General features: G+C 38.3%; 1 protein-coding gene across 1 annotated transcript in view; it reads left to right on the plus strand.

Moving 5' to 3' along the window:
• Positions 1-1,444: 1,444 nt before the first annotated feature.
• LOC139738401 (FACT complex subunit SSRP1-like) overlaps positions 1,445-12,815 on the plus strand; it is an 80,330-nt gene continuing 68,959 nt past the window's right edge. Inside the window, exons 1-12 of the mRNA XM_071649037.1 lie at positions 1,445-1,579; positions 3,124-3,309; positions 3,909-4,014; positions 4,544-4,728; positions 5,205-5,299; positions 7,009-7,144; positions 7,922-8,025; positions 9,055-9,183; positions 9,939-10,157; positions 10,976-11,048; positions 11,685-11,823; positions 12,615-12,660. Of these exons, the coding sequence (XP_071505138.1) occupies positions 1,529-1,579; positions 3,124-3,309; positions 3,909-4,014; positions 4,544-4,728; positions 5,205-5,299; positions 7,009-7,144; positions 7,922-8,025; positions 9,055-9,183; positions 9,939-10,157; positions 10,976-11,048; positions 11,685-11,823; positions 12,615-12,660 (1,469 nt within the window). The 5' untranslated portion in view covers positions 1,445-1,528. The remainder of the gene's footprint in view (positions 1,580-3,123; positions 3,310-3,908; positions 4,015-4,543; positions 4,729-5,204; positions 5,300-7,008; positions 7,145-7,921; positions 8,026-9,054; positions 9,184-9,938; positions 10,158-10,975; positions 11,049-11,684; positions 11,824-12,614; positions 12,661-12,815) is intronic.

Below are 12,815 nucleotides of genomic sequence, written 5' to 3' on the forward strand. Positions count from 1 at the left end.
AACATACAAAATAGTAGGTCCTATACATCCATGTTACATTCTACATTGAAATAAAGCAGAGGCCAGGCAGTGATAAGTTGGCCTAATCAGAGTATAAATCATTTATACAGTAGGCCTATAAACAACTACAGTGTGTACCAGGGCTCCACACTAACGTTTATTTTTGGTGGCCCAAAGGCAAACATCCGACCTTTTTTGGTGGCCCGATCAGGCAACCAGATTCTTAATTTCTGAAATTTTGGTGGCCCGACGTGCGTTTTTGGTGGCCCCGGGCCACCAGGCCACCGTTAGTGTCGAGCCCTGCAATTATGATGGTAGGACCTATACCAGTACCGATAATCATTTATTCTTATTTAGGGAGCTACAATTTCATTATAAAGAATATGATGGATATCAACGATTGACACTACTTGGAATGTGCTGCATATTTAAGCATCTAGGAAAGTTAGATGTTGTGTGTGTTGTGTGTGTTCAACCTGTAGCTCTGCACAATATCAATATCAATCTATGCAACTGATGCACATACCATGTGATATGAATGATAGGCATATGAGGGTCAGTTAGTATATAGCTACAACTCTTGAAAGATTTTGAAAGTCAGCCACTCATACTACAAAATGGAAAAATATTAAGCATTAGGCCCTATGTAAAAAAAAAAAAATCAAGTGTCCAGGCTATACATGGTAAGACTTGTTTTGATGTTGTTGTTGTTGTTGTTTTTTCTGAGCTAGGCCTATAATTGTTACATGAGGTATTAAAAAAAAGAATCCTTCAGAAATGGGTCATTTCACGTTAGCCTTTAATATCTGCGCTCTTCTACAAAGAGCAAATTTGTTAACTTGTTGCTAGTTGATCTGTGGGCTGGCTTGTTTTATTATTATTATTATTATTATTATTATTATTATTATTATCATTATTATTATTATTATTATTATTGTTATTATTAATATTATTATTGTATTATTATTATTATCATTATTATCATTATTATTATTATTATTATTATTATTATTATCATTATTATTATTATTATTATTATCATCATCATCATCATCATCATCACCATCATCATCATCATCATCATCATCATCATCATCATCATCATCATCATCATTTTATTTTTTTTTTTCCGGAATTGAAATCTACCGGTAATTGCTTTTGCAATCCCCAGCCCTCACCCACCCCCCCCCCCCCCACCCCCAACATCGGTGTAAAAAGAAAATGTGGTCAGTAAGCTGGCGCTGTCGGTGTTTATTCATTCAGCGATGAGAAAGATTGCACCGTGCATGGCGCATGTTCTCTCCAATTTTCCCGCGACACGGATACGCTCGATGCATGCATGCACTGCATGTTTATTGTGTGTATAACTAGTCCGCATCACAGCGGTCGGTGGATCGTGGAACCAGCCTACCAGTGCAGTGCTGCTTGCTGTTAAATTGTGCTTAGCTAGAATCTCTCACTGAAACAAAGCGAGAAGAGGTTTTATTGTAACTTTCATTCAAATTAGGCTCGTAAGTTTCGTGCCGCAATGGAAACTCTGGATTTCCCAGATATATCACAAGAAGTGAAAGGTGCTATGGTGAGTGATCTAGATCTAGACCTAGATGGTAGATCTAGTCATTCTAACGTTAAAAGTTTAACAACGTATGTTAATAGCTAGAGATCTTAGTCTATTTTATTATCAATCTGCAACCATCTATTCCTATTCCCATCATGATTATGATGATTCAGTTCCTGGATAAGTAAAATAGGCCACCTATTTTGCCTTGAAAGAACAACGTTGCCCTGTTGTCAGTGTTGAGTTAATTTCACTTCCAAATCTTTCAGTATCTTGGAATATTATTGCTCTTGTATAAATTTAGTACCCGGTAGTGCGGTACGGTACTGTAACTATGACCTAGACACTAACTGTTATGTGGAATGAATTGAATATAAAGAGTATTGAATGCAAAAAAAAAGCTTGAATGGATTCGGATGAGAGTGACCAAGTTGCATCTGCATGGTACGGTAGATGCGTGGACCATTGCATAGTCCATAGACATACCATCTTTTTACCATATCTGAAGTTAATAATGAATAAATTATTGTCATATTCTGAAAGTCTTTTGGGGACTCCATCCCTAGCCTGCCCAGACGCCGTGCAATCACGGCATCTCTGTGCGCCATCACAGCACTTGTGAACAGCGACAGGGCTGCGGCTGTGCTGTGTAACGTTATACCGTACCGTAGTTAGATAGAAAACAGTCTACGGTACTCCATCATGTCCATCCCCACAGCTAGAGAGTAGAGACTAACGAGAGTAGAGTATCGATACGAATGTTGATATGGATATGAGTGATACTGTCTAGGCAACATCAATTAACTGATTAACACCTTCAAGTCTATGCTCAAAGTAAAGAATTAAAACATCACTGGAATTGGAAACAAGCACAAATTTCATCCAGATTGCATAATAAATTGACTACCGTACCTAAGTAGTACCTGTGGATACATTACATTGAACTTCTCAGGCTCAGTTTTTTGCTCTGTTGAATGGCCCTCAGAATCTGATTTCTAGCCGTGTCTACAAGTCTTTGAATTGTTCAAATTCATGAAATTCTTCTGTTGACATGTTTTCATTACAACTGATTGACTTATTGGGTGTCCTCATAGGTTGTTGTTGTTCTTTTTTTTTTGAGGGGGGGGGAGCTGCAGTTGATTTAGTTGATTTGTGGGATATATAGGTCTACCTACACCTATCTGGACAGTCTTTCATCATGCATGGGTTATTTAGCCCCCTTCCCCCCCCCCCCCAAAAAAAAAAAAAAAAGAAAAGAAAAGAAAAGAAAAGAAAGAGAAAGATTAAAATCCTGTGCTTTCCATAGACACCTAGTATGTTTCTACTTCATTTCTTGTTTTCAAAGTATGTAGAAAGTAGTGTTGAGCAAGGCAGTGCTAGTACCATGGTAATCACTCCAACCTTCCCAAATTCTCTTCATGCAAATCCAGCCCTACTGCACAACAACTGTGATTTGATGAATTGGTGTTAACACAGTTGAAAGTTTGCTGGAAATACTTCACTGTTTTGTTGTTGTTGTTGTTGTTTTTTTCCTCTTCTCCATGTTTTGCCCCTGCCCATTCCAGAATGGAGGTCGACTGAGGTTAAGTGAACAAGGCATCACCTTCAAGAACAACAAGACCGGCAAGGTAGACCAAATCCAGTCAGATGACTTGGAGAAAACCAATTGGATCCGGGTCGCCAGAGGTCATGAACTCAAGCTGTACCTGAAATCAGGGTCTATCTTCAAATATGATGGTTTCAAGGAGTCTGTAAGTGTAAAGTTTATTTTACAGAAAGGCCTGCCTGAGTTGTGTATTTTGGAAGTCATGTTAGAATACTGGATGTGTGGTATGATGGAGCTCAATTTGATGAAACAAGCTGGGAATTTGCCCAAATGGTTTATTTTGGAAGTCATGTTAGAATACTGGATTGGTGGTATGGTAGAGTTCAATTTGATTTAAAAAAACTAGGAATTTGCATAGTTGTTATATATGTACAAGATTGTACGTAATTCAGACTCCAGTAATAATTTAATTCAGAAAGCCTCCTTACCCTAGAACTGAGACACCCAAATACCTCTTGTATTCTAATATTCTCTTCATACATCAATATTTATTTGCCCCCTGTATTCAGGACAGTGCATGTCTTGATGCAAGACCTGCACTTCGGTGATGATGCTCAGGCTGTATAGTCTGAAAAGCTGTAATGTTATGAGCTGGCAAAACGAGGCAATAAGTTGCTCTGCTTTCCTGCTTTCAAAGACCCAGCCAACGTCGTCCATTTGATTATGTTGAAACAATTCAGAGTCCAGTGACTGTAAATATGACAGATATTAATTTTGTTTTGCTTTTTTTCTTCTTTCACTCAGGATCGAGAGAAGGTAGCAGATTTTCTCCAGAGAAATTACAATGTCGAGCTGCAAGACAAGGAACTCTCCCTCAAGGGATGGAACTGGGGGACCGCCAGATTCCAGGGCAAGTAGTCATGTTGCCTTTTATGTTCCTAGAACCTTCAATGTTTCATGTACTAGGTAACTGAATAAATTCTTGTAAGCTTACCTTTTGCACTAGTAAAAGTAAAAGTACAATTTAAAAAGTTATTGTGCAAGATATTTAAGCCAAGTGAATTGATGTTTTGAATTAATTCAGCCCATGTCTTATATATTGCCAAGTAGAACCCTGATCATGATTTTCCTGCTTCTCTGAATAAGAAAGGAACTTGAATCTTGATTGAAATGTAGCTGTCTATCTGCAAGAACTGGTGTACTAGTCTATCTGCAAGAACTGGTAAGCGGGTTTTCATATAAACCTGTAGATGTGAGATGATGCCAGTGTGGGTATTGTATGCTAAAAACAGTGATACCTCCAGTCGCTCATGAGGAAACTTGTGACATTACAACGGTGTGTGAATGTGGGCATGTAGTTGAGCTAGCTGGACAAATTTCATACTCCTATACCTGTTGACAATAATTCCCATGTGGTTTGTCACTGCTTGCATATGCAGGACCAGAGCTGGATTTCTACGTGGAGAAGAAGTCCGCCTTTCAAATCCCCCTCGGCAACGTGTCGCATGCCACCAGCACCAAGAATGAGGTCATCCTGGAATTCCACCAGAACGACGATGCAGAAGTCTCCTTGATGGAGATGAGATTCTATGTTCCCTCCACAGACACAACAGACGCAGCCAGTGTGAGTGTGTTTAACCTGGTGACAGGACATTTTCTCTTGCGACAATTGCTTCGGTCTTCTTCTCTCTTCTTCTCTCGGATAAGGCTTAGGGTTGTGATAGGGTTTTTAAAAAAAGTTTGATGTGAGAATTAGGATTAGGGTTAGAGTTATGTTTTGGGTAGGTTTTATCTTTGACTAAGCGTGCAGATATTTCATGGGAGCAAATGTCGCAGGAGCAAATTACATGGAACTGTTTAACCCTTTCTGTGCTCTGTTCACAAATTGGCATATTCTTCTTTTCTGATGCTCCATTTGCATCCCTGAATATTTCTTGATTTCTTTCTAATTTTTGCCAATCTGCTGTTTCAAAATCAACAATGAATGACAACTTGATTGTATCATTTCATGGTAGATGTTAAGACCTTCCTTTTTCACCCCAATCGTTTTAACTTTCATTTGAGTTCCTTTCACTATTGAACATTGTTCACCCGTTACAGGCATTCCTGGACAATGTCATAGCTAAGGCAGACATCATCCAGGCCACTGGGGATGCCATCTGCTCCTTGGAAGAGATTCCCTGCATCACACCCAGGTAACATCACCATTTCATCCTCCTTTGCATAGTCTAAATGTACTGTATAAGCTGTTATTTTCACGAGGGTTAATAATTTTCCTTAATTTCGCAAATCACTGTTGGACTGCAAATTAAATAACCAGCGAAAATATCTCTGAATGACAGGCATCAGTGCACTTATGGTAGCCTTGTCAAAATCTCAAAAACAGCATCTCAAAAATATGTCTATGACCTTCTCATTCGCAAAAATATCTGTACATAGAAATAACAGCTTATACAATATGTGACCGCTGCATAGCCAATTTGGCTAGTTAGAAGCCAGTCTGGCGGTAATCAAATTCATGCAAGTGCATTTATTTTGAGCATGCACTGATTCATAGTCTTTAAGTGTCAGTAGCTCTGAGCTGAAACACAAAGGGAATTAGACAGCATCGACCACTTAAACTAGCCTGAGTGATAGTAGGAATACATTGTTCAATGCAGGGATGTGGCAGGGTTTTCATTTTTGCAAATTACACGAGTCAGATGCTATTCATAAATTTAAAAACACACAAAAATATCAACCCTAATCCCCAAACGAATGTGGCGTGCACACATACATTTCTTCATTCAGTACAGTTCTCCACAATCGCAAATTGTAACCACTCATGAAAATATTCAAATTCATGAAATTCTTCAGTGGAGATGTTTTCATTGCAACTAATTGACAAAGTGCCCTACATCGACGTAAATAAGCATTGAATTGATCAGTGTTTTAGTAGTTGCCATGATAAAAAATCATGGGCGTACATACTCGAGCAGGATTCGAACCTATGACCTCCTGATCTCTGGACAGGCGTCATCTCCACTAGATCATCGAGCTTCCTCCCGACAGTGGTTGTTAGTTCTAATCCTTATGCATGCAGTGGGTACTGCGTCATTATTCAAATTTATCAAATTCTTCTGTAGAGGTGTTTTCATTGCAACTGATTTACAAATTGCCCTACATCGACGTAAATATATCAACGTAAATACATCAACGTCAAATATACGTCAATATGTTAAATTCATGAAGAATTTCATGATGCCAGAGGGCTTCAAAGATTTAAGGGAAGGTGATTCAAGGAATCCTTGACATCCTACACGTATTGCCTCCAAATGTCAGGTGCCACCTACATCATGTACAATGCCAGTTACGTTCAAGTAACATCTCCTCTGAAAAAAAAATGTAGTGTGAAATAAAGCAGTGAAACATTTGTTACAGGTCAATGACAATGCATATGGATGAAAGTAGCAACTGTGACCTTGTAAATGTATTTGGGTGATGATTAACACCGTGTCCAGTATTCCTCTCATGGCACTGTGAAGTGAAATTATATGCAAATGATTTTTCAACCTCATGTAGGTAGGTGCATTTCATAAGTTTGTACGGTAATCATGCTGTGGACACATTGCAAATATTAAAGTTGAATTGACATGGACATAATGTAGTAAATCAAGCATTCATGTGTTCTTATTTTCATGCTAGTGTGACATCATGCAGTATGCGAATAAGATACATTGTATTCAGTATAAGACTATAAAGGCAATTTTTCTGGATTGTGTAATGCTTCAGCTTGACATTTGAATTTGACCATGAGATTTTCAACAAAATGTATCATGCACATTTGGTACATATAGGTGCATTGTACATGCTTCCGTGATATCAGTGCTTACATAGACACCATTCGTTCTCTTCTCTTTTGCAGAGGTCGCTATGAAATCAAGATATTCCCGACATTCCTTCAGCTTCACGGAAAGACATTTGATTACAAGATCCCCTTCACGACAGTGCTGAGGTTATTCCTCCTACCACACAAAGACAATCGACAGATGTACTTTGTGGTGAGTACAAGACTGTTTGTGCACTTCAGGACAGCTGTATTGCTGTCATCATATGGAGTGGGGGGGGGGGGCAGTAACTTTGTTTTAATATGTCTGCAACTTCTCCACAATTAGTTTCCTGTTACGGGAAAGCCCTCTCTGATTTTAATAGAAAAATAACAGTGAGAAGTTAAGGAACATTTATATTTTGAAAATCACCTTTAGAACAGGAATAATGAAACACTCTAAAGGTGCAGTATTTAGGCAATTGAGCTTAATGCATGCATTGTACTTGGGAGCATTTAATGATAATTAAGTTCAGTCATATCATTATCGGCAAAATTTTCTTTACATTGATCATTGTTTTGTGAGGCTGCAGAGAGTTATTGTCTCTTCACCTTCTCATGAGCGCAGTAATGTGGTAGACAATCCAGCTTATATGGTGACATGTTGGGTGTGATTCAGTTGCTTGAGTCGAATCCATACAAGATGTATCCCACAATCCTTTATGTTGTCATGACTCCTCTCGTGTCCTTGCTAGATATATCCCACAATCCATTGCCTCATTATGACTCCTCTTGTGTCCTCGCAAGATATATCCCACAATCCTTTGCCCCATTATGACTCCTCTCGTGTCCTTGCAAGTTATATCCCACAATCCTTTGCCTCATTATGACTCCTCTTGTGTCCTTGCAAGATATATCCCACAATCCATTGCCTTATTATGACTCCTCTTGTGTCCTTGCAAGTTATATCCCACAATCCATTGCCTTATTATGACTCCTCTCTTGTCCGCAGATGAGCCTCGACCCGCCCATTGTCCAGGGGCAGACCCGATACCACTTCCTCATCCTCAGCTTCAACAAGGAGGACACCATCACGCTGGAGCTGAACCTCACTGAGTGAGTCGCTGGTTCAAGCCCCCCATCAACCACTTATAAAGCTGATTTTATCTACCTCTTCTTTATATACCCAACTTTTTCATTATTAGCATCAGCTTTTGTTTATTCATTTTTACTGTTAACTACATTGATATTTACTTCAACACTCAAATAAAAAAGGGGACATACAATCCTTTAAATTGTAAGCATTCGTTGTGTTGCTGCAAGTGAGTGTGCAAGAGTGTGTGTCTGTGTGTGTAATAGTGTGTGTCTGTGTGTGTAATGAGAAGATTCTATATCCGAGGAATGATAACCACTGGTTATCTTTATATTATATGAAATAATATAACAAAGCCAACGTGATGGAAACTGTGTTTGCTTTTTTTGTAATCGACACAAGGTTTTTTTTAATAATCATACAACTTTTTAAAATCTGTTCTGAGCATCTCATCTGGCTTTCTGCAAACATATTCTCTTGGATTAACACTGAAGAGAAGTGAAGCATTTTCATTTTGTTATCAAAGTGTAAAATGTTTCAGAACAGACAGCAATAACTTCCACTGCAACTTCAAGTAAAATTCATGTGGAACATAAGTTTGTTTTGAGGTGGTTTTTTTTGTTTTTTTGTGTGTGTGTGTTTGTGGGGGGGGGGGGTGGGGGGAGGGGTTGTTTTGTTTTTAGTCTTCACTATGTAAAATATATTAAGTCTTTAGTGCAGGGTGCTGGAAGTGTATAGTGCTCCATCATATTACCGGTATACTTATCATCTCCTTTCCTCTCTTAGTGTTATTAGTAAATTGTTAGTCAAGCTCGTCTTGTGATATGTTCTATATCAACTGAAAAACAAATACCAGTACAGTGTATTAGGATACTCATGGCAATGTCAATTCAGTTTGCAAAAATATTTTTTAAAGAACCAGCTTTTGTAGGAAATTAATACTTTCATTAAGTATGTTTGGGGTTAATATCATTGTTAGCAGCATCACTTGGGAATGAGGAGTTGGCATCGAATGATACATTTGTTTTGCTTCTTGTGATTTCTTCATGTAGGCAAGAGCTGGAGGAGAAGTACGAGGGCAAACTGACCAAAGAGATGACCGGCCCGATGTTTGAGATAGTCAGCCGACTCATGAAGTGTCTCGTGGCGCGTAAGATCACAGTCCCTGGAACATTCAAAGGGTGAGTTTGCCTTTAGAGTAGAGCATGAATGCCCTAGATATGCCGTACCACATATCTATAAGTTGTATGGTAAACACAGAAATTTTTGCGGTGCGTTAATTTTCGTATATTTCACGCTACTTCTAGCTAGCTCAAATTCTAAAACCCACAAAAAATATCTTGACAATTATTCCTGCACATGTGAATGGGTTGACAATTGCGCAGCGCGAATTCAACAACCTGCAAATATGTTTTTGAGCAGCTCAGCACAAAAAATTAATCACGCAAAAATATTGACATTTACAGAATACTGGCATGCTTTCTGTGCCAGTTGGTGTCATATATCCAGAAACAGACTCTAGATCAGCAGGCCCTGAGAAAGCATTGTTGTTTACTGGAAGAGGCTCTTGACTGTAAAACTTACAAATATGTTTTATATGAATAGAAGATGCTTGGTTCATGTCTCAGCCAGTGTGTACAGCCAAAATGAATACCCGGCATATCCTTCTTGACCCAGGTGTTTTGTAAGGGTGCACTGGCAGTGATGTTGTTAATGGTGTTGTTGATAACAGGGCTGTCTGAGAGAAAAAAGCGTGAATACTAAAAAAGCTACTCTGAATAAATGCAGAAAGTATTGATAATGATGATAATGATGATTGTGATGGTAATGGTGGTATGTAAATATCATTGCTATTATCAATGTTGATGATAATCGTAAAGGTGTTTCGATATGACGACAATGAGGCAGTTTTTCTCTGTGTCTGCCGATGATACAGACACAAGGGGGCACATGCCATCAACTGCTCCTACAAGTCCAACAGTGGGTTCCTCTATCCCCTCGAGAGGGGCTTCATGTTCGTCCACAAACCGCCCATGCACATCCGCTTCGACGAGATCCAGTGCGTGAACTTCGCCGGCACAGGCAGCCTGCGGTACTTCGACTTCGAGATCGAGACGCGGACCACCACCGTCTTTGTATTCAGCAGCATAGAGAAGTAAGTCCAGTATTTTGCAATTTGAAATACTGTGATGCCATGGCATGGCAACTTTTCTCTTTCCTTTCCATCTGTTTCTTGGCCAGACGTTTGTTTGTTATGTTTGGGTTCTTTTCATTGTATATCTTTTACTGTTACTATTTTTTTAAAGGGAGTGCAGAAGTAGTAGCAGAACTTATATTATATTTCCTGGTTTGGCGTCACTGCTCACAATATAATGATCCTGATCATGGTTGCATTAGTCATTTGATTGCATTATGACCAATCAAAATGTATAAAGAAAATATATAAAAATGTGTGTATAAATATATATATATATATATATATATATATATATATATCCCTAGTTGGCACCTTAGGGAGACATATTGGGGGGAAGTGTCTTCATTAGGGAGACAACTGGTCATTAAGGAGACAATTTTCGTGTCTCCATTGCGTAAATTGCCATTGAACATGTATTTTAAAATTTGCATATAAAGCAAATGGAAATGTCTTCCAAATGACCCATCTAGGAGTATATATATATATATATACATACATACATACATATAAAAAAATATATATAAAAATGTGTATGTATATATATATATATATATATATATATGTATATATATTTCTCTCTCTCTCTCTATATATATATATACTGTAAAACCAGAAATGTTCACGTGCATTTTGATTTTGCGTATTTCACAATAAGGCTCTTAGCTCCAATTCATGAAAATCTCAGGCATGAAAATATCTTGCTTCACAGTATCTAAATATATGTATGTATGTATGTATGTATTCTCATCGTTTGTTTGTTTGTTTTTTCTTTGCAGGGATGACTACAAACCCCTCTTTGAATTTGTGACAGGCAAGAAGCTAAGAGTGAAGAACAGAGGCATGAAGAGTGTAAGTAGACTTTACGATGTACTGCCTGTAATGGATGTCTGCTCCTTGTTCTATTTCTACTGATTTCTCCAGGCAACAAGCAGTGCATTGCAGCTTTTTTGTTTGTAATTATTTCTGTATCCCTGAAACTGATTTTGACATCACTTCCTTCTGAGAAGGTACTAAGTGAATGTGATGTGCATATTTGAAAATGATGAATGAATTATTTTAAATGATGCAAGCAGTGTCCAGCTCAACATTGGGATATTTGTGAAACAAAGACAAAAACTAGCTTTTCCAAACAACTCAATATTCAAATTGTTGGCATGTATTTTGGGGCAACCTAGTGGAATAGATAGGCTGTCTTGTACTCAACCGTTGGAATTGCTTGGTTTTTATTGTCTCCGTTGGACTCAAGGGCCCGAATTCACGAAGGTGGTACAATCTTTGTCCATGGTTTAAACCATGGACAAAGACCGTAGTTTTTATGGGGTGCAAAGTGTCGCATGGCCTATTTTGTTACGAAATCAGTCATTTCGTTATGAAATATTAACATTTCGTCGACGAGTGCAGTGGTCTCTGACATTGAACATGGTCCATTTTCGGTCATCACTTGTTCTTGATGATGCTTGACCCCCAATGTGACCTTTACCACAGGACACTGTGAAGTATGACGAGTTCGGCGACAGCGATGATGACAACACGCACGATGCCTACTTGGAGCAGATGAAGGCCGAGGGACGCGAGAAGGAGGAGGGCGAGATCGATGAAAACGACGACTCCGATTCGGAATCCGGTGAGTGGGCGTGTCTATTGACAGGGAGTTTCCAACCAATCAGACGTAACAAAAATAGATGAAAACTTTTATTTCACTCTTTGTTATATCATTCATGGGGTGACAGACCTCATATCTTGATTGGTATATCTAAAAGAAATCTAACTGAATTTTGAATAGCTAAAGTATCTATTTAGCTTTTAAACAGAACCATTGTTTAATGTACTCCAAAACAGTGTTTTCTACATTATTTAATATCAACAGAATTGTGTTATCTTGCGAAAACGCTGGTTGCAACAATGAAAAGTTGTTTTTTTTTTTGTTCCTCTCCTGATAATTTGTCATTTTGAGATATGAGGCCTTGTCACCTCGGGGACATTGTGTCCTTTCAACAGATTGTATTTATTTCAAATTGGGTCATTGGCTGTTTATTACATGATATCGATTATTATACACTTTAATGGAGGAGAAGAAATAACATAAACTGAATGTACCCATTTTTCAACCAGACAGTTTTTATCTCAGAGATCTCTTGGTCTTTTTTTGTACCCTCTCCTTTTTAATATTTACCACACTTTTCAATAATCAGTCACCTCAAATGTTTGCCAGTTATTCTGTGTGCTTGAGAATACATGAGCATGGCCTGCACAAGGATAGTTTATTGAACTTCATTCCTGTTGTCTTGAAGAGTTCATATTTATTGTGATCTTTAGTGTTTCTTCTATACTGCTTTCATTAAATTGAGACCACGTGTATATCATGTCTCGTTGGTATTTTCTGGTCATGTGACTCCATCTTATTTTTATCATCAGATGAGGATTTCAACCCCCTGGAAAGTGCCAGTGATGTCGCAGAAGAGTGAGTTTTTTACCAAATTTTTCCTCCATCATCCTATACTCCTCCTGCTCAATTTATAATGGAAATGTGATATACATGGGAGAACTACATGGAGGTAAAGAGTATTGGTGTCGGTTTAACAGCACCTCAATCTCAAAATCTTATTTTGACATATC

Source organism: Diadema antillarum, unplaced genomic scaffold (assembly GCF_040938485.1).
Source record: "Diadema antillarum isolate AM-2024a unplaced genomic scaffold, OU_Dant_1.0 seq00000740_RagTag, whole genome shotgun sequence".
NCBI classification, from domain to species: domain Eukaryota; kingdom Metazoa; phylum Echinodermata; class Echinoidea; order Diadematoida; family Diadematidae; genus Diadema; species Diadema antillarum.